At 36.1% G+C, this 26,196-nt stretch overlaps 1 protein-coding gene across 7 annotated transcripts in view; it reads left to right on the top strand.

The window, feature by feature from the left end:
* DMD (dystrophin) overlaps positions 1–26,196 on the top strand; it is a 1,195,780-nt gene that overhangs the window by 870,540 nt on the left and 299,044 nt on the right. For all 7 annotated transcript variants that reach the window (XM_014954058.1, XM_014954055.1, XM_014954053.1 and 4 more), the window contains one exon: positions 19,443–19,654. In XM_014954058.1, the coding sequence (XP_014809544.1) occupies positions 19,443–19,654 (212 nt within the window). The remainder of the gene's footprint in view (positions 1–19,442; positions 19,655–26,196) is intronic.

Raw genomic sequence — 26,196 nt, 5'->3', positions numbered from 1 at the left:
TGCTCTACAAGATAGCTGTGTTATTGGTCACAGGATGGGTTAGTGTGCCATCAACTGGAATTAAAACCCTGAAGGTTCTGGCTTCTGTGCTAACACTGGTAACTCTTTAAGTCAGTTTGTGCAGAAATATGTATATTATGCTTGTTAAAGTCTAACTTTGAATTATATTTAGAAGCCAATATAGCTTTTGAAAGTATTTATAAAAACAAACAAGGCAAACATTTTATAAAAAAATCAAAAAGACATTTATTAGAGAATATCTATTTAGAACTGCAGAAATGTCAATGATAATAAGATTAATTTTCAACAGAATTTTCATAGTATTGTATAGGTATAGTCTTTCTTTAGGAGTTAAAAACAAAAATTAAAGATAAGCTCATGCAATTGAATTATTTCCTTTGAACCTTTGTTCCCCACCCTTACTTTATTATCCATATGAAAATGCAAGAGCTATACTATGCAAACAGCCCTGGGCTCTATAAAGTAAAGCTTGTGTTATTTTTACATAATGTTATACTCAAATCTTTGTTTATTCTGTGTAAATCATAGTTTACAACTTATATACAAGAATAATAATTATATAGCTATGAGGAAAGTTTGTGGGAAAAAGCAAGGTACATCTCTGCTCTTTTAATGTCCTTGATAAAGCATTCTGTTCTATCAGAACCATATGCTATATTATAACATTTTTCTTTAATGCATCACAGCTCCAAAATACTCTGCTTTACTGCTGACAAAAATGCTGTTTCTTTAAGTTGAATGAGTTTATAAGCAACTTTGAATATAATAAAGTAATTAAACTTTTGAAAATTCCTTTTATTTTCCATCATTTCCTATGTATAGAATACAAATAGCTGGAAACATGTCAATATAGAAATATATTGAGAGATAATAAAAACACATTTACAGTCTTAGAAATACCAAAGTAATTACAAAGGCTGTGTTAGATCTTGCTAGATCCTGGAAATGTAAGAAACTTTAAATAGCATGCCTTCCTACTGCTGTGTTCACACACATGCAAAAGATAATAGTGAATAACCTTTCTGCGGTTTTACTTTGCTAGCAATTTGCATGCCAATTTTTTAATGTGGTTTCTGGCTGTGTAAGTGATAGAGGAGGTATGAAAATGAATATTTATAGAACTCTATGAAGAAATAATCTCTTACTGACCAAAGAATCTCCCTTTCAAGATTATAAGGAGCCAAAGTAACACACATCTTTCTTCAATTGTGTGAAATGTAGTGAACTCTCAAAATATCACTTGGGAGATTAATTAAGTTCCATTACACTAAATACATAAATAATAGCAATAAATACCAGCATTTCAATGAAGACTATTTTGATCAAGAATTACATGTTGGGACCAAATGATTCCTTTTGAAATTTTATTTGGCAGTTTTTAAAACTAAGTCCACAAATGTATGAATAATTTATAGAAGATGCCTTCAGAAGAGCTATTTTGATATTGTGGTTTCGTTTTGGTTTGTCTGGGTTGGGGTGGATTTTGTTTGGTTTTTTGTTTGTGTGTTTGTTTTTTTAAAAAGAAAAGCTATATATTATAATTGGTTGTTAGGAGAGCTGTGCTTGAACTAATCTGAAAAGAGCCTGAGTGTCTCTGTGCCACTCCATAAAAATGCCTTTATTGAATAGTTTGCTGGATTTGACAGTTTTATGGCAAAATCATCAACTTGTCATCACTTTCACAACAAAATGTATGGTAACTCCACAGTGAATTACAGCTATACTGTTCTCGGCATCTTAATAAAATAGCCGTCTCCATTGTACTGCCATCCATGTGGTTTTCTCTTAGAGCTATTGAATACAAATAAAGAGTTACCACTTAAAAAAACCAAATTGATACAATGTAGAATTTGTCATCCAGTAGTAAAACTCCTAGTCACCAAGACTCTAAAAGAAAAGCGTAAGGGAAAACTGTACTTATATGCAGTTTGCCCAGTTGTCTTGTTGATATTCCTAAGTGGAATTATTGAATAAATGCCAGTATTCTAGCGTCTGGATTTCACATATTTCAAGAACTTCTCAAGAACCCAAGTAATAGCTTTCCTTTGTCATAAAGATGCAAAGTTCATTAATCATCTTGATGTACTTTATAGCTGAAACCTTGTTTTTCCTATGAGAACTCTGTGCCATGAAAAGGAGTGAAGGGAGAAACCATTTGTTGTTAAAGAAATGTCAATAATAAGATAAAACTATCTCTGAAATGGATAGCATGTTACTGAGAAGGTTACATCGTTTGAAACTGCTTCCTTGACACAGATCTGCTGCTTGAGGACTTGTAAGATAGTTACGGGACATTTTAAGAAGGAGTTAAGAAGTTATTTTGGAACACTGGGGAGAGTTGCCCTTTAAGAATGGGAAATAACACGCCCCAGAAATGTCTGAGTGGTCGGGGAATTACAGTTATATATCACTTCTCAGGCTATATATACTAGAAGCATATGGCTGAGTGGCCAAAGGGCAAGATCTAAACTGCCTACTTCAGGTGCTGTAGTGCTCCCAAAAAGGATGTGAGACTACAAGGTGACCTTCCTCCATTTCTGGTTATATTATTGAGTAAAAGTGGCACAGGTTTTTTTTGTAGCCCTGGAGCTGCTAAGTGTATTAGTTGATACCAATGCTGGTGGCTTGCTCAGAGCTTATTTACACTCTCAAGCCTGTGAAGAGAGTTAGGTAATTACTAAATTTTGTGTTGTGTGGTAATTCAGGTGGAACATAGCTGGCTAGTTCTAGACCAGCTACTTCTAAATACATAAGAATGTTATAAGCTTTATGTTCCTAGAAGTCGGTCTGTGTTGTAGAACAGGCACCCCAGGATTGTTGTGTTGGATAGATTTTGCCCAGATCATAAGTGTTAGTAAAATTTTGTCATCTGTCCTCCAAAACAGCTAGGAGAGCAGAATAGTTGACCAAATCTTCCACCAGGAAAATATGACCACAAAGTGAGTCTTCTGCTTATTGTGAGCTTGTGAACAGCAAAGATAAACTCCAGTGAGGAGTTTAAGGTTGTGCTGCAGGAAATGACCCTTCAGCAAGTGTGATATGGAAATAAATTTTTTTAAAAGACTTTAAATAATTTTGACTAAGCCCAGAAAAGTAAAAAAAAAAACCACCACAGCCAACGAAACAAAAACAAACAAAACCCAAGACACCCCAACAAAAGCCCCAAAACAGAACCCAAACCCACCCTGAGTAGGGAAAACCTGGTTTGGTAGGAGGATGCTTCACACTAACATAGTATTGTATGATCTAGCCATGGGTACGTGAAGTTAACTGGTTAAAAGATTTTGGATGTGCTATCACCTGACAGAAGGAGAATACACTTCCCACTCTATCTCAGGGAAGGATTTGATATGGCATTGCGGGAGAGATGGTGTTTGAGTCTGCTTTGTGTCTTTTTTTAATTTCTGTTGATGATCATTTAGGGACTGAGTTAATCAACAGAGGTGGTCAGTCAGAATACAGAAAAAAATTTCTTCTAATTTATAGTGCCAAGAAAATTCAAGCCTACTCAATATTCTGCAATTTACTCTGCTGTTTTTAAAACGTTTGGAGACTGAAGGGGTAGAGGTGATTTTAGTAAAAGGGCCAAACTATATAACTCTTCAACCCTTCCCTTCCCCTCCCCCCTCACCTTCAACTTACCCAGTCACCAGTTAAATGAAATTAAGTGTTGCCCAGAACCATGAGCAGATATGAAATGACAGAAATTCTTGTTTACAGGCTGTCAGCGAGCAATTCCTTTCCCCAAGTACTATTGTCTCCTCCCCTACTACAATAAGTCCTATTAATAGTGTTGTTAGGGGCATCTTTTCCTTCTTTTATGCTCAAGGGGAGTCATATTTTAACAGACTAGTTTTATGTAACTGCCTGTCTTTGTTCCTAATGTCTTTGTGAAAATCTTTAGTCCTCATAGAAATCTTCAATATGAAGGAGCTTTCTTTTTTTTTAGTTTAACGAGACCAGTGTCTCAGTAGCTACAGCAACACGCGAACTTACGTGCAAAACTGTTACAAGCAAGATGTAAAGAGAAGGTAAGGAACTGCCACATGGGATAAGATTGCAGCTCCTACTCTTTCACTCTGTTGTCTCCGAAATTGTTAGTAACATGCCCATAAGAAGAATATTTAATAATCTAATGGTATGCAAATGTGAAGTAAATTGAGAGTGTTTCTCAGGATACAAAGTCCTTCTTTCATATCTTAAACAATTAGAGAAGTGTTAACATTATTTTTTGAAACATTTAATAGACTAAAGCTACCAAGAATTTGCAGCTCTTTAGGAAAGCAAGCCTTGACTTATTTTAGATTTCAGCACATTTAACAAAATCTAATGTGAGACTCCCCACTGACACTGATAGAAAAAAAATTCTGGTTTTAATTACATTGGATTTCCAAATTGGATTCAATCTCATTTTACAAATATTAATTAATATTTATAAAAAATAATTTAAAGTCTGAAAATAATAGACGCTGAAGAGTTTTGACTTACTTCTTGTCAGTGGTAGAAGAATGTTACATTGACTTGTGTAGCAGCCAGGTAACAAGAAAGGAATTGTTTTTCTCTTTGTGCAATACTGGAATGACTCAGTCAATTTTCTGTGATAAAAGGAGTAGTGTTAATAATTTGCCATTAAAAATATTTATGCCACTTATACCATAGTTGTGGCCCATCTTCATTGCAAGTAAATACCCAAAGTGATCAGGGTCCAAGAGGGAAAGAGAGCAAAACATCTGCCTGTTATAAATAACTGCATTAGCATTCTACACTTTAAGGATTATTTTTCAAAGTTAAAGTTATCTTTGTAAGTAATGCAAATTCCCTGTCTACTGCTGAAATTCCATCACTGTATTTATAAAAAGTCCATGTGGGCAATCAATGAAGTTACTCTCTAACATTAAAATCTGTGTGTGTATTTGCTCAAGATCATGGACTTTTTTTTTTGGGGGGGGTGGGTAGAAGTTTTGTATTTCTTGCTAAATGTTAAGACTACTTAATATGTTTGATGTTTGAAAGTCTTATGGTTTGAATGCATTCCCTTCTTTCTTTAAGGGAGTTATTAAGTTCCATTTTTAACAAAAGCATCCCATTTACCCAAAGAAACCTCATTATCTTCCTAGTTTTCACTGTCCTTATATACATTTTTAATATTTTTAGGTAATAACTTTAATTAATAATTTTATTTTAATTGAACTTTTAAATGTTGATGTTGTCAATTTATACAAACTTGAAAGAATTACTTGGTTTTTTTAATATTTAATTTCCTGGATTTTAGCTACCTTTTTTTATTGTTTATTGGGATGTACTTTTTGCGGGAGTTCCCCTTGTGAATGTTCACATTGCAATGCAGACGTTCTTTATTACTGGACTTGATGATATCACATATCTGAATATATCTTTTGTCAGAATAGATGTCAGCAATTGATTAGAAAGTAATTTGGATTTTTCATTTGTTTTTAGACTTGGGCAAGATGACAGAATTTAATGAGTGGTTAGCACTTTTGGGAATGATGAAATTTTCATAGATGTTTAATCTGTTAGAAAGCCCCTGAAGTACAGAAGTTGCCAGGAGCTGTGCTGTTGCACATCTGCTGCCATCTGTGCCAACACCATTTGATCGATTTTTCACAGTTAACATGTACTTGTTGCATTTTCATGTTTGTACTTCTACGTATTTTAGGGGTGATTTTAATAATCTGTAAAAACACTGAGGACCTAACCTTTTCTATTTGAAACTGTGAAAACCATTTTAGAATGCCATGTGGTGTTATGAAAAGACACCTGAGCTACCTCTGAGACTGGAAGCTGTGGAGGCCCTTGGCTGAGAGGGTTTGCTTGGGGTGGCAGGACCTGCTGTGAGTGCCTCCTTCCAAGCGTGCACCTCCAGCTGTGTCCCCTTCCACGTGTCTCCTCCATTTTGTTTCCCCCAACGTCCCTCTTCGTTCTTCTCCTTGCCTCTCTCTTGTGTTTCCTCACCAGCCTCCCACTGGGCCTTTTATCTCTGCCTGCTGCTGACCTGTCTGCAGCACCTTTGGGCAGAGGCACCACTGGTCTCAGAGCTGGTTGGGACCACCTGTGACCAGCACAGGGCAGGTCATGACCTCCTCCTGCCTGGGCACCCCACAGGCCACAGCCAGGGGTGTGCTGCCAATGTTGCCCGAGCTGCTGCAGCAGGTCAGGCAGCCGCCATGGCTGCCAGGCAGCATATGGCACAAGCAGAGCTCACAGGCTGTTTCCTGAAAATCACAAGGACTCCTAGAGGTGTATTTTAGAGGTGTTCTTTACTATGAGGGTGGTGGAACACTGGAAGAGTTTGCCCAGGGAGGTGGTTGAGGCCCCCTCCCTGGAGATATTCAAGGTGAGGCTCGACGAGGCCCTGGGCAACCTGATCTAGTTGGGGGTGTCCCTGCTGACTGGGAAGGTTGGACTAGATGACCTTTGGAGGTCCTTTCCAGCCCAGACCATTGCATGATTCTATGATTTTTACTTGCCTTTCTGTACTTCCTCCATTTCCTCTCCTTCCCCTTCCCTTCCCCATGTAGAAAATGCTGGTTTAGGTGATCAGTTTAACTAATTTCTGTGTTGCTTCTGCTCTTGTTCTGTTGCTTGCTCCCTGTTCTGTTTACTCAGTGGCATTGCACTGGCCTTTCACTCTGGCTATGCCTCCTGCTCACCTCCTCTTACTAGGACTGGACTTGTGAAAATTGCTGTAGTAGCTCAGACCAGGGGTCTGTAGTGCAGGTAATGAAGGAAAACTCTGTTGGATTTAGAGGTGGTTGCACAGGCCTATTCAGAAGCATTGTTGTTGTTTTCACAGCTTTTAACAGGAAACATCCTATTAGTTTTCTGGTTGTAATGCATAGACATCTGGAAAACAAATTAGCCAAACTATAGTCTTTACTTTTAGATGTTAACTTCTTCTCTTAGGCTTGATCTTATCAGCTTCTTAGATACCATTTGAGATATCTCTGAATTCTTGAGTTTAATAAACCCTCTGCTGTTTGCAGCAGCAGAAATGGGGCAGGTCTGTGCCTCCACCTTGCTGATTTTTGCTCAGAAACACTGGCTGTGCTTCCAGCACCGCACGCCAGAAACATCTTGGAGTGGACTGAGAGGGATGTTACTATCAGCAACGAAGGTGCAGTGCTCTGACAGCTACCCACACGGGGTGACTTTTGTCAGTGAGAAGTCACATATTGCTTTGAAAGTGATAGAAATGCTTCATCCTTGGAGGCAAAGTAGGGGAACGAGTAATCATCTTTTCATTTATTTGGGACAGGACCTAGCAACCAAATGCTAGTATAAAACTTGGACTAGGGATTAATTTAGTTGCATCTGTAATGTTACTCAATGAAACAAGAGGTAAGATAAGAGTAAAAAAAAATCCAGGATATCAAGCGAAACCCTCGTACAAGTGATGGAAAGTAGAGAGAGAATGTTTGCAAAAACTGAGGGAGCCTACTGGTAAGGCAGACTACCACAACAAAGCAAGCAGGGTATTTTATTCCTTCCTTGCAAATATATGATTACATCTGAGGAATACTTGCTATTCTTCATTTTTCTTCCTAGTGGAAGCCCCCTGCCAACCACTAAACACTAAAGTATTCCTTATGCCTGAGGTCTGTTGTGTGACAGTGTATGGGTTTTTGGGTTTTTTTTGCCTGCAGGGATCAATGAAAATACAGAAAGAGCAAACTTCTTATATCATCAGAGGTGAGGTTGACCTCGATTTAATTTCCAGATCTGCTACAGACTTTCTTTGTAATTCCAGAAAAGTCTTTTAATTTCATATGTTTGGTTCTTTACCAAGATAAGGTGGGATAATATGTCTTGTCTCTCAGCTTTTTTCTGCCATGTGTGTTCAGAGGACTAGGGTTTTTTAACCTGTTTTGTTTGAATATGTCAAACTTTAGACTTCATTGTTTTGGCCAGTATTTCAAGGTACTACTGTGTTAGAAATAGTAGCTTGCACAGAATGTTGTAAATTTGACCAGAAGCAGATATGTAAACAGTAAAAATATCCATTTTATTTTGTTGTTATCCATGACGATAAAACCAGAAGAGCCATGTGTAAGAGACCGACTAGCTGTGTTGCAACAAATTAGTCAAAATGAAAATAAATGGAAATAACAAAAAAGGAATTGTTCAGAAACTGAGTTTTCAAAATGTGATCACATTACTCTTCCACTGACATTTCATCCAGAGTTTGATGGGCAATATTTAACATCCACAGTTATTTTAAAAACTGTGTCAGAACAGTATATATTCATTTATGCCAGAGCATAATTTTCTGTAGTAATTACAGAGCAAACAGGAAACAAAGGTCCGGCTCTACAGAGATTATAGGCTAAATTTAGATGCCACATAATCAGTGATATCAGGCAAATGCAGATTTTGGTGTATATTGTGTCCTATCTTTTTCTGAAATGAATGCAATGCACAAAGAATATGTTGGAATCTGCAGTTGTTCTCAGACAATCTAGTTAAGCACCCTGGAGTACATTTGGCCTATGGATTTTATTTTGGCTATCCTCAATATAAATTTACCATGGCTTTAGTTTTGCTGGAGTTGGCAGTAAACCAATAACAAAAACAATGTTTTGTACAGCCCCTAAGCTCCTTTGTAAGTCCAACCTGAGTAACCACCGTCTTAGCCTGTGTGAGAGGTCCTGAGACTTTGATGGGTGGTTGCACCAGCTGGTGGTTTCATTTTGTTATGTATACCAAACCATTATTATGGTGACTTATGAAATACTGTAGATAATTCAAATAATTTAATTTTATTACACTTTTCAGTACAATAGACATATGAAAATGGTGACTCTGAAGCTTTTCACTCTGTGTTTAGCAATGCTCACAGGATTGTGTCAGCCTTCACCATGCCAAAAAGGGACGTAAGGGCAAATAGCATACAAATTCTGGAGATTAGCTGCTCATATTTCATCTTTCTTGTCATCAGGCCTATTACATGATAGGTGAGAAAGTGACCCATAAAGAGTGATCTAGACAATGTCTAGCTGAGTAACAGCAAAGGACAGTAGATATTGAACCGTATGATATGTGGCGAGAAAGTGGTGGCATTGGGGCTCGGTGGAACTTAAAACCTGAAACAGAATATTTAGAAAAGGTTTAATTTAATTTTATTTTAATTGGATGGGAACTTGTGTACAGTAGAGAAAATGCCTATGCCATGGAAATTTTTCCTGGAAGTGTCAGACTGTGCTTATGTCTTCTTAAGTGTAGAAATCAGTGCAGTATTCCAGATGAAGAAATATAACAATATTGCAGAATATTCATTACATTTCCCTTATTATACTCTCTGAATTTTTGAGCTTTTGACACTTGGCTTTCTTCACTGCTGCATTATATTAGAATGGCAACAGTAATGGTTTCATCTGGTTATTGGATACGTTTTCTTTGCTCCATTTTATGTGTTTTCCTGTAAGCAGGATGTTAAGCTTTGTAGTAAAATATAGAAGTGAAAAGGAGTATTTCAGTTAGAAGGGACCTACAACGATCATCTAGTCCAACTGCCTGAGCAATTTAGGGCTGACCAAAAGTTGGAGCAGTTTTTGGTTTGCCCGCTGAGCTAAGTGTGGTATTGTTGCCAGGCCCCTGCTTTCTGTTGTGTAGGTGAGTGAAGAGAGCTCTCGAGTCGTATACCAGCTGATCTCCGTTGAGAGGCACGTGCCGTGGAGGTACAGCAATTGAATCACTGTGCAGATTTAGCATTGTCCGAAGAGGCACAGCAAAAGATTCAAAATAGTCTGTGATCATAATTCCTAGTCATGGAATACTGTAGAGAGCAATTGTAGTCCAGCAGATAGTCTCAGAGTTAAGACCAATAAATGGGAGCCACTGTGTTGGTTACTGATCATTGCACAAAGTGTGCCAGTTTAACCTTGCTGATGCAGCTTAGTTAGTGAGTATTACAGTAGTAAGGATTTGAGATTTTTGAGTTCTGGAAAACAAAAGCTTAGCTTTTAGGTGATGTTATTCTGATAGCTCATATAATATTTAATGTCAAATAACAGAAGGAAGAGATTTGCTGTTTATCCATGGTCGAATGAATCAAAGCCAGTTGCAGACTTTGAATTTCGATTTATGTCTTTTGTGGGGAGTGGAGGTTCTCTTGAGAAAATTATTTTGCTTCATGAAGAAAATAGAAATATAAATGCTATGCAAAACTTTGCTTCAGTAACTTGGAGTCTGATATTCACTTATTTGCAGAAATCCAAAGTCCATTTTCATTTTCTAGGTATTTTGGTACTCAAAGATCTCCTGCATAGTTAGAGCTGGGTCTATTAAATCAAAACCAAAGCAAGTCAGTGCACAGATTAACAAATGCAATATTTGAAAAGCAAGTCTCAGCCTAAACTCAGTAGGAGTTAGTAGGCTGATGGCATCAAATTATAAGGTGTAATATGAATGTATGATGGCAACACAAAGTTATGTGGTACTAAGAATTCTGAAATTCATTGCCTGTATGCTTCATTAGCTAGGTAATGAATCTCACACATTTCAAGACTTAAAATGCCAGAACTACCATTATGTTTTTGCATCAGTAAGTATGGAAGTCTATGAAAGCTTTAGTATATGAAAGCTGATGTACTTTAATAATGCTAATAGCATTCGTGTTTATGTTCAGAGAAAGTAGAATATCATTTCACTAATTTAATCTCCCATTTTTAAATTCAGGCACAGACAAGTCATATTTCTTCTGAAAATGCTTTTCTTAGAATTTTGTAGGTACGTTGATTATTGCAAATGCTATCATCCATGAACAAGAATTAGATTCATAATTATAATTTATTTTCCCTCTAAAAGCTTAAGTAACCAGAATCCTAGAAAAAAATATCAACGGACATTTGGGCAAAGACAAATACTAAAATGCCTAGTCACTTCTAATTAATAATTACATTCCTTTAAAAAGCCAGAAATTAATTATTTTTTCATATTAAGTTCTTTGAAAACTTTTATACAAATTTGAAACATAAATGATTGGTTTACTTACATATTCACTTATCTACTTAATCAGATTAGTCATAATCCTGTGGCTTCTCTTTGAGTACCTCCCATCAGTCTAAATATCAGATATAAATCTAATGTAAGTCTTCATAACTATATGATTAATATTTAAGAAAGTAGCTAAATTTAATAATGCAGTAGCTATTTTCTACTTACAACAAAGGAAATTGAATAAAACAAACATTTTGAAAGATGATTAAGCAAAGGAACCCTCTAGTTTTTGAGCTAGTACATGTTACTGAAAGGTCAGGTTTTTGATATCATCCAAATATGTGAGTCTCTGCAGAAAAAATAAGTTAATTAACTTCTGGTGGCTTGTCCACATGGATCCTGCTGCTGGAGTTGCAGAAGAATCACTGTTGACTGCATCCTGCCTGAGCAGTCGGACTGACTTTGGCAGTCCATTTCTCCATAAATGTCCTACTTTACTTCTTAAGGCTCTGACAGCGATAGAGAGGTATCAGAAGTTCATTCACTAATCTGTCTATCCATCTCCCTAGTCAATACTTGTGTATATATGCATATACATATTTTTACTTTTTTCTGTAGGTTTTTAGCAAAACTACACTTAGGTTTGTTACCTATTTCATACTAAGTCCTGAAGAATATTACCTCTCTTTAGGGTGTTTATTTCTCACATAAAAATTCTACAGATTGTATAACATTTTAAAATGCAAGGCAAGTGCTCTTCCACGTCATGCATATCATGATCTGTTTCCTTTTTTATTTAGTGAAAAAAAATTATCATGAAGACTTCATTTGAGAGGTGATAAATGTTATGTACATAAATAGTTTTATAAAAACTAGTGAATGCTTTCTGAAGGACCTGTTTTCCAAATAATAAGCTCTGGCATGCCCTTCTCAGTGCTCTGTCATGGAAGTTGCTTTTTTCTTGTTATAAGAAACTGATTTCTTTAGATGTGCTACCAGCTTAGTCTGGTCTCTGACTCCCACTCTGTATAGCAAAGTATAAAGCATGCTTCACAGTGCTGAAGAATTATTGACTTGATGCCTAGCGGAAACCACTTGACAGTTTTCAGTTCATTCCATTTGATCTGACACTTCTAAAGGAACAGAGTGACCTTCATTAGTTTGATCATATGGAAGTGATTTTCAGATAAAAGAAAAATAGGCTTACTCTAGTGAAACAAAACAAATTTAAATCATAGAGTTGCAATAGTTGGAAAATTAATTACCCTCCAAATTATCAAACTACAAAATGAGATTATGATTGTGCATGCTTCTAAAAAACATTTAAATCTGTTGAAATCTCTCTGCCTATCATTCTTAGTCTCTGAGAAGCCAAGGAAGGTGACATTCTTCCTCCTGCAAATTTCATGCTTTTATGGGTCTTTCAGGTACATTTTCATTGCTGTTCATCACCCCAAAAAGACAAATGAAAGGTGCAAGTGCTGCTTCTTCCTAGTTTCTTTTGTAATGTCATCTATCTCTTCTTCGAAACTAGAATATTGCACAGTAGTATAAAGGATTACATTTCTTTCCATCTTCCCAGGTATTATTCATTCACTTGTTTATGTGCAGCTTAATTTGAGCACATACTTTCTGGTTTGCCTAATTTTTTGTAAGCCACAGACTTTTTTTTTTAATATAATAAGAAAAAATCTTTCAAAAATACCTTAATAGATTAATGGTGCATAAAAGCCACATCTGAAATTTTACTGGCATAAATGACAAATTCACATTAAGCTACATATTCTATATTGCCACCTCAACAATAATTTTGGGTTTATTGGCTAAATTGTCTCGTCACATTACTGATCATCTAAGGCATGCATAAAATGTCTTAGATGACACATAATTAGTGTTTTTACATATTTAGTTAAAGTGTTGCTATAACTTTCTAAGGTCATTGTTTAAGAAATATGACTTTTATAAGCCTCTGAAAAAGGTTAAGAGAAATACTGCTTTACAAGAAAAGATAAAAAAAGACAGATGAAGCATAAATTACTGTCTGAGTAGGATGGCTCCAACTGTTCTCTACTGTGTACTCTGTCCTATCCAGCTCCACTCTATAATGATAGCCTACAGGCAGCAACTTAGTACATGTTATAACTGTTCCTGTAACTCCTGAAGTACTTCAGCATTTAAAGAAGAAATGTCTTACACTTATCCTCTTTTGACACTGCGCCTACTATCCAAATGTATTCCTAGTCTCTCACAGATTCACAATTGTTTATAAGAAGAGAGCTGGCGCAGTTTTGTCAAGGGACGTTGTATGATAGACTGTAATAAATTGATTACTTCTTGAAGAATGATACTCAGGTCAGACAGCTCCTGATCCGGAAGGCAGCAGAAGAGAAGGTAGCGCATTTTCAGCAAGAAATAATTGACAAATTGAGAACTTTAACTGAATCTTTTTCCTAGAAAAAAAGAGATGTTAGTTTAGGGTTATTTGCTTAGTACAATTATTAAAAGCAAGGTAACCCCAAGATAAGACAAATGACAAAAGACTGTGATTCCACGCATGTGGTTTGCAGAAAACTGAGCCAAAATTGGAAATTATCAGAAAGCCATGCATGCAATGCATTGTTGTGCCTTCAGAATGAATCAGAAAGCCATGCATGCAATGCATTGTTGTTGTGCCTTCAGAATGATCTTGTAGCCCTATGAAAAACATCTCTTTTTCCTCATAATTTGTTTATCCCTATTCCGTGGGAAATTTTACTGCTTAAAGCTGCTCACCATTTACTAAGACACACTTAAAATTTTTAGGATTGGGAAAACTTGTGTTATATGCAGCCATAAAAGTTTATGTAAACTAAATTTTATATGGATTAAGATGAAATACATAACAATTAGCTATCCAGAACATATATAAGTATATTATGGGACTGCAGCTTGAGCAGAAATTAATCCAATCTGATGGACTCTTCTAGGTGAATGCAGTACAACGTTCTCAACTAAGAATTTTTTAACCTGTTATACTTAACATTGACAACTGAATTTGGTACAAAATGGCAGAGTGTAAAATTTTTCCTTCCTCATGCTTTCATTCTGTTTACCAGTGACTGCCAATTCTGTACAGCCATAGTGTTTAAAGGCTACTCAGTTTTTTTCTTTCAGTGCACTGGGTGTTTCATATTGTTACAAAGCAGAAGCATGAAAAAAACCTTAAGAATATGAGACTATTCGTAAGTTATTTTTCAGAATTGGCTAGACTTCAAGCTCAATGTGTCTTTTCATCATGATCATTCTTGCAAAGTATAAGTAAATTGAAACACTCAAAGATGCATATAGAATTATTTTCATTTTCCAGCTAAGGGATATCAGTGCATCAGTAGCTTCTTTTGATAACATGAATTATAACTGTCCATAATTCTGCTGTTCTACAGTTATATTCTGCATCAGGTTCTGCATTAGTTCCTCTAGTGTTCAAGTCTATGAACCTATAGTAAAAAATTATTTTTATAGAAAAATGTCAATATATTGACAGTAATGCTTTTGTAAAGCACTCTTCTACAGAGCAAAATAAGTGCAGTTTAGGTAATTTGTTGAGCAAGGTATGTGGAGGGTTTCTGTCTCAGAAATTCTGTTGCTATTCATTTACTTGTTCACTATTTTTGGAGTCTGTATTAGATTCAATGGGCTTTCCAAACTAGCATGGAATGGTTGCTTTTTTTCATCTTTGCATAGGCTAAATGTAACTTACAGCAGCGTGAACATTATTTCTGCTGTGACTGACAGCTTCTTCTCAGACTCCTTTTCTGTTGTTTCCACTGTAAACACTCAGTGAAGAGAGTTATATTTGTCTTATCAATGATATGAGCTCCTAACAAAGATATTTATTTTTTGTTTGTGGTTTCTTTGTTAGAGTATGAAAAAAAAAGTATAAAAATTTTGCTAATAAATAAAACTGAATCTTAAGTCAGCAGACTCCTTCACTGAGATTAGTCTTTCCTCAATGTACTAAATCAACGATAATCAGATTGAAAAATAGTTATCTTGTGTTTGATTGCTTTAAATGCAGTTTTCTGCTTTGCTATTGTGTCTAATAACTTACTAAAAATTGTATACATGTCGGAGTGCCACACTAAAAAAAAAAGTAGTCTTTGAAATGGAGAAGTCGCAGGACTTGGTTATAATGAACAATGTAAACTGAGGTGCTTTATACACTACTGAACTATTGGGAGAAAGGCTTTTGTTGTCATTACAAATTATTTAAAATTCCTGTGCTGTAGTGATATTAATAGTGCCACATTTGTTCAGTTTATTTGCATGTTTTCAATGTGTAGTCACCACAGATAGACTATTATAATCAAGTGCAGTAAGGACAATTACATTATTTTTTCTTTTCTTTTTTAGCCAGGTTAAATATTCTTACGTAGGTTTCATGATTTTTTTGTAATCTTTGGAATAGCCTTTTGTCTGTTTTTGTTTTATATAATTTTTTAAATTTACTGAATATTAGTTATTGAAGGCCTTAAATTCAAGGTAAGGAGTAGTGATCCATTTTTTTTTTTCTTTAGTTCTCCAAAACTTGGGCAAATTATTTTCTGGAACTATTGCTTCATATGCCATTGATTCTTCTATTTTTCTAGTTTTGAAACTCTATTTCTTATTTCATCTCCCTGCTTTCATAAAGTCCTGACAGCAGAAATGACCCTTCCAAGGCTCGAGGCAGAGTCTTATCCTGAAAGAACTTTCTATTGAGATTCCTCATTGCTATATTATAAAACAATCTTTAATATCTTCATAGTACCAAGCCAGAGAAAACCTTTTATATGTTCCAGTGCCGTTGCAAAAAAAAAAACAAAAACATGATGCTCAGAATATTTAAAAAATTGTCTTGTGCTATACAACAACATTATTTAATAACAATTCTCTGACCCTTCTCATCTGCAGTCAGTAATTCATTAGCTGCAGGATAGGGGTTCATGGGTTTCTGGGATCAGATCTAACACAATATACACTCAAATTGGATTTTCTGAATGTTTTTGTTTGGCATAAATCTTTCAATGGTATTCATCTTTCCTACTGTGGGAAACATCCCGCTAAAGAGTACCCACAGGAGCAAAATACATCCTTAAGAGACACTGATTTACACTGTGTTTTTCAGTACATTTTGGAAATGAATCCCCATTTTAAACTTTAGAGACTTAAGGGTTTTTGTTATTCAAAAATCATAGACTCATAGAATCATAGAATGGTTTGGGTTGGAAGGGACCTTAAAGATCATCTAGTTCCAACTCCCCTGCCATGGGCAGGGACACCTCCCACTAGACCAGGTTGCCCAAAGCCCCGTCCAGCCTGGCCTTGAACACCTCCAGGAATGGGGCATCCACGCCCTCCCTGGGCGACTTGTTGCAGGGTCTCACCACCCTCACTGTAAAGAATTTCTTTCTAGTATCTAATCTAAAACCTACCCTCTTCCAGTTTAAAACCGTTGCCCCTTGTCCTGCCACTGCACCTCCCGACACAGTCCCTTCCCAGCATTCCTGTAGGCCCCCTTCAGATATTTAAAGGCTGCTATAAGGTCTCCCCAGAGCCTTCTCTTCTCTGGGCTGAACAACCCCAGCTCTCTCAGCCTGTCCCTCTGATCATCTTCATGGCCCCCCACTGGATGCGTTCCAACAGATCCATGTCTTTCCTGCGTTGAGGACTCCAAAGCTGGACACAGTACTTCAGGTGGGGTCTCACGAGCGCAGAGTAGAGGGGCAGAATCACCTCCCGTGACCTGCTGGCCACACTTCTCTTGATGCAGCCCAGGATGTGGTTGGCTTTCTGGGCTGCCAGTGCACATTGCTGGCTCATGTTAAGCTTCCCATCCACCAACACCCCCAAGTCCTTCTCCTCAGGGCTGCTTTCTAGCCATTCTCTGCCCAACCTGTATTTGTGCTTGGGGTTGCCACATCCTAGGTGCCCTATCAATTGGTTTTTGATTGCCCTATCAATCAATTGTCTGCATTCAAACCATTGAGTGAGTACTATTTAGAAGACATAAACTTACAGTAATGAAGGCATTTTTATGTTGCCTTAAACTAGATAACTTCATAATTATAAAGGCATCTCTAGTAAATTATCTCTGCATATTTTCTCTTATATAGTACTGCATTGTTTTTTTTGTTCAGATCACCTAATAACTTCCTGAACTCTTCAACTCCAATCTGGAATAAAACAAAACTGTTATGTATGTAATTTTTTAAGTGTCCATTTCAGAATTTATTTTCCCTTTCTGAGGAGATAACCCAAGTATTTTCTCAATGAAATGTGTTTCATAGGTTTGGAGCTTGTGTATTCATAGTCACTTGTGTAAATGAGCTCCTGAGATGTCCTGAATACATCTTTTATTATGCAGCCTCATTGTCCTCTTGGGTGGGAGAATTGGTCACTGCAGAATTCCAGGACCACAGTATGTGATAAAAAACTGTCTTGCTGAGAAAAGCACAGTCCCTAGAGAAGGACTGCTAATATGTCTTACTTAAAAAAAACCTCATGAGACATTATGGACCAGACCCACTTATAAATGTATTTACTTTTTTTAAGAAATATCAGCATTTGTAATTAAAAGCAGCTATTATGAAGACTAAATATAATTGTAGACCCAGTTTTCTTTTGAAGTAGTTCTGCAACAAAGTTTTCATTCATCTCTTAATCTCCACCATCAAAAAAATAAATCACACTAAAAAACAAAGAAACTTATAATAAGACAAAAATATGTAGCATTTTTTTAGGTTTTTTTCATGGACAGCTGACATAAGCTGTTATACTTTTGTCAGCTATGCATCAAAATCTCCAGGTTATCAGGAATCAAAAGATAACACACCAAATGCCTCAGATTCTAAGGGGGAAGGAACTTGAGTAGTTATTTGCAAGAAACAGGTGGCAGCTACTGTGGATGGTGTTTGTGCAGTCTTTGTCCCCCTAGACCTCCAGCACAACCCTTGAGCCACATGCTGTAACTGTAGCACAGAGATTTTACTTGAGCAGTTCAAGAACACTTCTCTTATTCACCCTTCATGTAGACCACAATCTCTTTGCTGTTTCAAGCATACCCTAAAGCTTACATCAGAAATCCTCATCCAGTTAGGGAGCAGAAATGAGTTGTTGTTTTGTCACTTTCATATACAGCTATTTAAAAGGAGGGGTTAGATTTCTTCAATTTAAAATTAAGTATTTGGGTTTTAGGCTGTATTTACTTTGCAAAGTAAAAACACTTTCCTTGGTGTTTTCCTGTTCTGTTTCTTCAGTTTCTTTTGTGTTTCCTTTGAATTGAACATGCTGTTGTGTGTGCTTGTTCGTGGTTTTTCTCCCTAGGCTTGAGCAGGGGATGCTGAAAGGTTTTCTTCTTTCTCTATGTCTCAGCTGAGTCCATGGAAAGATCTTTATGCCTTCTTTGTGGAAGAGGGAAGAACACTGATAGGTGGAAGTTTCCTCTCCCTGCTGAAGCATTTCTCATCCCCTTAGTCTTTAGCCTGCACCCTCTGGAATCAACCCTGCAGTGCTGGAACTAACACTTGATGATAATTTCAATTGCTTTCTGAGTACTCTAGGAATCTCTGTTCCCTTCCCTAGAAGGCTTGTGAATTTTCAATGTAGTGAGGCAGTCTTCAAGAAAATATTGAGAACGTAGTTTGTGCTGACCCACCTCAGGAAATTAAAAAAAAAAACAAATGTAAAAAATGCCTTTTAACTAATGCAGTGCACATATTTTATTGCTTGTGGAGTTTGGGTTGTTTGGTTTGGGGATTTTTTTGTCAAACTTTTACTGCTTGAATGACCAGGTGTCCGATGCTTTTATGCTGCTATGGTTGAGTCTGATGGTGGATTCTGGTCAGCACTTATCAGTGTTATCAGTGACTTCAGTGATTACCAAGTTCCCACAAATCACATTTCTTTCAAATAGTTGTTAAAGCTAATTATTATTTTATAATTAATATGAAAGTATGAGAAAGCTTTCTAGACAGCCTTTGCAGTGTGCTAACATGTGCCTTAATGAAATAAGAAAGTATAGCTATTAATTATATCTTGCAATAAATCTTTAACTAATATTAATGAACTCCCTAAGACACTTTTTCTTCAGAAAATATTAAACCTTGTGTTTGTTTGGTAAGAATTAAGGATGATTGCTGATACTTTTTCTCAAATGTGATCCTGTTACATAATGCTTTTTGAGGCATGAACCTGGCATTTCTGCATATACATTGGAACACATGCTGTGTACCGGTGTCATACTGTGTGACCCAGAACAGTTTATCTATTCTTCTTTATTATACTACACTTAGTTGCAATTGCAGCTTGAAAAGTGAAAGAGCTCCAATATGGTCAGTTCTAGAATTATTTAAATATTATTATTTATTCTCTTAAAAAAAAAAAACAACAACCAAAGAAAAACTTCTGAGTGACTCAGCTTTTGTTTTTCCTTTGTGTTTCACCAGTTGAAAAGATACAGAGCCAGTGGGATGAAGTGCATGGACACCTCCAAAACCGGAGACAACAGCTTCATGAGATGATAAAGGATTCAACACAGTGGCTAGAAGCTAAACACGAAGCTGAGCAGGTTCTTGAACAAGCAAAAGCTAAGCTTGAGTCGTGGAAAGAAATCTCCTACACTGTGGAAGCTCTGAAAAAGCAGAACACTGAGCTGAAGGTCAGTACCGAGAATTAAAACATTCCTGCTTGAGTTAATTAGATTGTTAAAGAAAATGTCCTCTAACTTCTGGACAGTGCACATTGAGAACTACCTCTTTAATCCCTTATTTCCCTCAAAAAAATTGGAAAGAAATTAACTTACAAAGTCTGAAATGTGTGTTGCATAATTCTTGAATGAAATTTTTCATAACTTATTAGTTATAAAAAATAGCTGGCTGATCTCGCAGCAAAAAAATCCCTAGCTTTTCAACCCAAATGTTTCTGATCTCTTCTGTACAGCAGCCTCAGCTGAGGCACTGGTACTGCAGACTGGGAAATCCTTTAGTACTGGTATGTCTGCACTAATAATGAAGCTGTATAGTAGTTAAGAAAAGGGAAGAAAACCCTGATGTAACAAGCTATATTGAGATTGAGATATTTTGAAAATCAGTTTGCTACAAGATTTAGATTTGCCGAAAGATAGTCTCAATGGGTTCAACCTTGGCAGGGTTTTTAACTGCAAAAAACCTGAAATGGCTGCTCTTGTGATTTTAGCACACACGTTGTCACACTTAGGTGCTGAAATTACATAGCTGAGCTATACCTCAAGTAGCAATGCAAATATACCTAACTGTTGCATCAGTTTTTAAATTTCTTGTTATGAAAATAGCCATTCTTTGGTGGTATAATCATAGAACCATAGAAAGGTTAGAGTTGGAAGGGACCAAAAGATAAAGACCAAAGACTTAAAGGTCACCTAGTTCCATCCCCCCTGCCATGGGCAGGGACACTTCCCACTAGAATATTCTTCATTAATAAATTTTGAGAACAGCTATTTTGGAATAATAATGTCTCATTTTCTGATTGGGGAAAAGAAAGATTGAAACCAAGCAGTTAGTCACCCTCTTAAATTGACCTGCCTCCATGCTAATGAAACATTACATTTAGTTATTTGGGAGAATAGTTGCACAAATATTTTCTCATACATCCTCTTCTCCTGCCTGCCAGATTTTATTTTTTTTAAACACCCATCACTCAGCTGGTTAAAATTTGGGGACTTAAGACAGTCCTATTTGCACAGCTGAATGGTATTGAACTGCTGTGAAGAACAGCAGGGTGAGGTCCTCATCAGCCAGTTTTGCCACTTTTTTTTTGCTTGCCTGAGAGGCATAAAAACTTTCATCAGCCCACTGTTTTAGGGCTAAGAATTGCTTAAGTTTTCTCATTTGAGATTGTACCATAAGGGTCATTGCTTGGGAAGGGTGGATTATGGTAAACAAGGGCAATCACTCACTAATGTATTGGAAAGAGTTATAGATTGTGTGTACTACTGTCATTCAGTGCAGAGGATTCCCATTTGTCACTGTCTTTCTGCAGAGATAGAGTTCTGGCTTCTGCCCAGAGTTTGGTTTAAAAGAAAAAACAAAAGCTTCCACAAAGTCAGTGTCCCAGGTCTGCAAAGACTCAATTATCAAAAAAACAGTTCTTTGCAAACACAGTCTTATGTCATTGTGTTGGAGTGTTTTATGTCTCGAACACAAGTTATTTAACTAGGAAAATAATTGAAAATATTTGTTTTAGAAATGGATTTTATGTCCACTTTTTTACAAGAATATATGAGGTTTAGATGAGTTCATCTAAGAGTGTATGCTTTTTGAAGAAGTTATGGGTTTTTTGGATCAACATTTTCCAAGGAGAGAAATTAGAATATGCCTTCTCCTACATCCCCAAATTATGGAGAAAGTATACTAGTATACTTATTCATAGAATGTATGTCAATGTATAAACAAAGTTTTTGAATGGACACCTACAGGTTGTTTTTACTCCTCCTTTAAAAGAGATGAAGCACTTGGGCTATCAATATCTTCAGCTATTCTGATCCCACCCTGGATCCAAAGTGACGTGTTGTGTCAAATTACAAACATTAGCCTAGAATTATAATTTCAGTGTCACAGCTAGTCCATCTTAATTTGCTGTGCCCTCAAGATGATCTGAACATCAACAAGCTCGATAGTTCTGGGGTTGTTTACTTTCATTTGTTTAGTTTTGCCTAGCTTTTCTCCCACCTCTGTCTTGGAGAATGTGTTTGGTTTTTTTCTTTTTCCTTCTTTTTTTTCCTCTTTGTTTTGTGCCAGCCTTCCTAGAGGAATTATCTTTGTCTGCCAGTAATTCTTATTGTGTCAAATTCCTCATGAAAACTGCTCAAATGTGACAGCATCAGCTGTTGTGTTCATGCTTGAGATAAGAGGTCATGAATTCCAAGGAAAATGGAAATCTTTTTTTGAGTTTAGCGGCTTTGTATTTCTTTTGTATAGTATTATCTAAAATGAACGACCTAGAAATACATCAAGTCCTCAGAATAAATGCTTTCCAGGCTTCTGTGCCAAACACTTATATTTTGATGTTGTCCCCTGAATATGTAGAGTAAGTATGCTCTCTTTTTCTTGCTGTTATACTGACGAAAATAAAGCTGTCATTTCTATTCATTTGTGTTGAGGGAAAGAGAGAGGTCAGTGTGAGTCTTAAATAAATTCTTCAGACATATTCATTTTGTCAGCTTTGTATCTCAACACAGCATGGTGTGAGAAAGTAGTCATCAAGTGTTCTTCTGATTTGTTTGTTAAACTTCATAGGTCTGCCTAAAGACAGCTGAGTCAATGCAAAAGTTCTCCTCTGCTCTAAGGGAACTTTTAATCAGTGTTTGTGTTAATGCTTTTCTGTAAGTGCATCCTTACACACAGGTGTAAGCTCAGCAATACCAGTCTTTTGATTATTTATTTTTCTTACAAGGCCAGCATGAACAAAAAATCTTTAACTGGCTTGCATTTGGCCAATGACATTTCTAGTAGAATTTTATGCATTTGTTTTTGACATTTAAAAGAAAAGTAACAAAGTAACATGTAGCTGATCATTAAAAATATTATTCATTTGAATCAGAAGTTAATTCAGAGCTAACTTGCTGAGGTTTAAAGCAATTTTTTTTCATTCTAATTTTTTTTGATATTTGAGAACTAAATTCTATGTACTGGTGTTAGGTACAGAGAATCAGTGTATGACATTCTGGCCAAAGACAGTCTTTAGCCCTTAAAGCATCTTTATTATTTACTAAGTAATGACTGCAGATGGTTAACTTAGCAGGCTGAAGGTTATAGGTTTATATACAGTCATGCTTCAGGTCCTTTCCATCCACAAGTCATCTGAACAGAAGCTAGTGTAAAACTACTCTCTTCTTAATGCAAAGCTGAGCTTACGTTGGAAAGCATAAACCTTCCAAGTTCACCAGTTCACTCCTTGGCTCTTTGTTTTGTTTAGAGCTAGTGAGGCATCTCTTCTTCCTCTGTATCAGTTTAGCCGGGATGGCCAAAGTGAAAAGAGGAAGAATGGAGGTAGGCAAGGTTTCCTGCTTTTCCTTCATTGACCAGTTATTTCACTTTCATCTAAATAGGAAATTAAATAGCATGCAGATTACATCCCTTGCTCTGTTGGGACTCAAGAGGCCCAAAGAAGACCTGTCCAAAGGTCAAAGGCAATTTTCCACTAGCATAGCCTAAAGGGTCAACTTTATGCCCTGGATTTGTGGATAAGACAGTCTGTCTTGCTGACCTTTGTCGTCTTCTTGCAGGGAGGTCACTCTTTTGCCACTCCCTGTATGCCAATATAGGATGAAATACAATCTCAGCATTTTGTGCATTGTCATTATTCCATGGCTGACAACACATTGCTTTAATTTTAGTAAAACAATTAACAATTAACCTAATGTTATTGAATATGATGCAAATTTTAATTCCTTGATTTAAAAAAAAACACTCTTTAAGTATATAAACAAAACATGCTATAGATATACAGAAAAAGTATAGAAAGATAGTCTGATTTTTCAGTTTGTGATATATACACCTGCTCAGTGAGGGAATTTACATGCTCAGAACTGGATGATGCTGTACATACATATTGCTATATTTGAATGTCTATATGTCATTTATACTGTTCCACTGGGTAATCTTGGGATAGAAGAAAGCCCAACTCTAATTTCTTTACTTGTTTTTAATCAAGGATCCTTAATTGCACAGGATCCTTAATTTCTTCCTAATAACATCAACTAGTGTCCTCTAATTGAAAATTAAAAATAAATGTACCTAAGTAACTTGATAAATGCACAGCCTTAATTCTTTAAGACTTTTAATAAACTCAGTAAATTCCAGTGATGACACAGACAAAACATAGCAAATGCTTTAAAGAAAGTCAAAATGAAATTAATGAAGCATTTTTTTTTTTTAAAAAGACATTCGAATGTGTTCATAAGTAGCTAAAAGGTAAATAAGACCTATAAACATAAAAGGAAAAAGACAAAAAATTAATGCCAAGAATTTAACTCTAAACTATTCATTATAGTCATGTGAGGTAAGAGTTACTGCACCTCTGGTACCGTCAAAAGGTTTACCACAACACTTTGTTCTCAGTGTCTGCACACAGAGCAAAGCTGAAGCAAGGCATGCACTCCTCAAAGTTGCTGAAAAATTGCACACCAATTTTCAATACAGTAGAAAATACAAATTGCTTCTGTCGGCAAAGCTCTCTATATTCATCATTTCTTTCCTGAGGGATGATCTAGTGTTGTAATGTCAGGAAGTTAATGGATTAATGTTGAGGTTAATGGTGAGAACAACACTTTTGGAAATAGCCTTGTACTGGTTTTATTATAAAACCCGGTTTGTGGAGGTTTTATAAGGTTGTTTATATTCACATGGGACTGGGCAAAAAGAACTCATTTCCAAAGTAAAGTTTACAGTCCATTAATTTACAATACAGAAAAACTGTTATGGTAACTTCTGTGTAATGCAGTGAACAGGCAGACTGCTCTGATTCTTTGGCTGGAAAAGAGTAACAGTACGCATGCATAATTTTAAACAAAGAGAAAGGTAGAGTACAATAAAGAGGGATAGATCTAAATGTAGAATATATACTTACTATAAAAGGTCTACAAAACTGAATGTATAATTACTATAGAATATATTTTTGAGGGGTTTATCAATTTTATTATATGTGTGTAAATATTAACGTTTATATGTTTGTTGCATATCATTCTGTCAGCAAATGAGCTCAATTAGGAGACTATTTCCAAGACAACCACCTGCCTATATCTTCTCCAAAGGAATGGTAGTGTTTTTCTACAAAATTATCAACTGTCCTGACTACATCTCCATACTTAATACAGGGGAATGACTTAAAAAAATTGTTTAGGCAGCTTTGGCTTAAGTGAGTTTAACTATAACATGTTCAGATGGATTTTGGGAAGGGGAGTTATAGCCTCCTCCTAATGTTTGATTGGTAGAAATAGGATCCCTTGTTCAAAACAGATAATCAGGTTGCTGGTTTAGTACCTGAGTTTGTCTGCTGCACTGTAATTGGGTGGTCTGCCCTCTCATAAGGGAATAATACAGGAAAGAGGGCTAATACCTTTTTTCAGTTTTAAATTATGGTGAGAACCTAGAGATGTTGAAGCAGCTTTTTAGCAGGTAGGAGTTTTGGGGAAAAGTCAAAACCCCTCACCTTGATCTTTTCAAAGATCAAGTATGTTTCAGTCTCAATCTTAACCAAAATCATTTTACAGCCCTTCTGAGACAAAAACATAAGTGCACACAAAGCCTTAAAAATATATTTATTTTTACTTAATATTTAGATTGTTTCATCAAGGATTACATATTTAAATTCAGTTGTGCAGGAGAATTCCTTATCTGAGTCAAAACAAGTTTTCAAAAGTAACACTGATTTGGGAGGAGGGGGGAAAACCCCTATTTTTCTCATTGCAGACATTTCCTGATTTGTGTATTAAAGCACAGCAATAAAGACAGCCAAGCCTTACTGTTTTGTTTTTCTTGATAGCTTCTAATGCTTACACACAACTTATTGTTTCTATTTACAAATACAAACTTTTTTCTCTACTTGCATTTTCCCTTTGATGGGCTAGTTGTAGTCTTTGCCTTGTACAAAAGTACAAGTAGGCCTTCGATTATCTTTGCTCTTTCATTTTATTGTTATACATTATGGATTAAATATGCAGCTTCAGTGCATTTATATGGAAATTTGCTCTGAGAAAAAGACTAGCAGGAAAGATGCATGGAAGCTGGTTGCCGGCTGAATGAATATTCTGAATTTCCTGGCTTGCTTCTGTAGTGACACGGCTGGCCCAGGTGAAGGGAAGAAAAGAAGGAGAGGAGGAGGAGGAGAGAAAAGGGAAAAAAAAATGTCCAAGGTTTAAAGAGCTTTCTTAATACTAAGAAGCATAAATTAACATTATAAAGATATTGATAGGTTTACCAGTAGTATTTTGCTGTATTGCAGATTTAGTACTGTTCCAGTAGATGGCACTAATTACATAAACAATTCACTAAAATAAATTAAAAAAAAATTGAAAGTACAGGTCCAAATCAGTATTATTTTTTAGTATATAAAAGAAAAACAGATAGAACATATTTCACTGTATTTTCCATCTCAGTATAATTCAACATCACAAATAGTGATATTTTGAATAGATGCATAATAATGTATCAATCTATTTGTGTC

Source organism: Calidris pugnax, unplaced genomic scaffold (assembly GCF_001431845.1).
Source record: "Calidris pugnax isolate Ruff unplaced genomic scaffold, ASM143184v1 scaffold246, whole genome shotgun sequence".
Lineage (NCBI taxonomy): Eukaryota > Metazoa > Chordata > Aves > Charadriiformes > Scolopacidae > Calidris > Calidris pugnax.
Note: the sequence above shows the minus strand (reverse complement) of the source record. Positions and strands in the feature narration are given on the sequence as shown.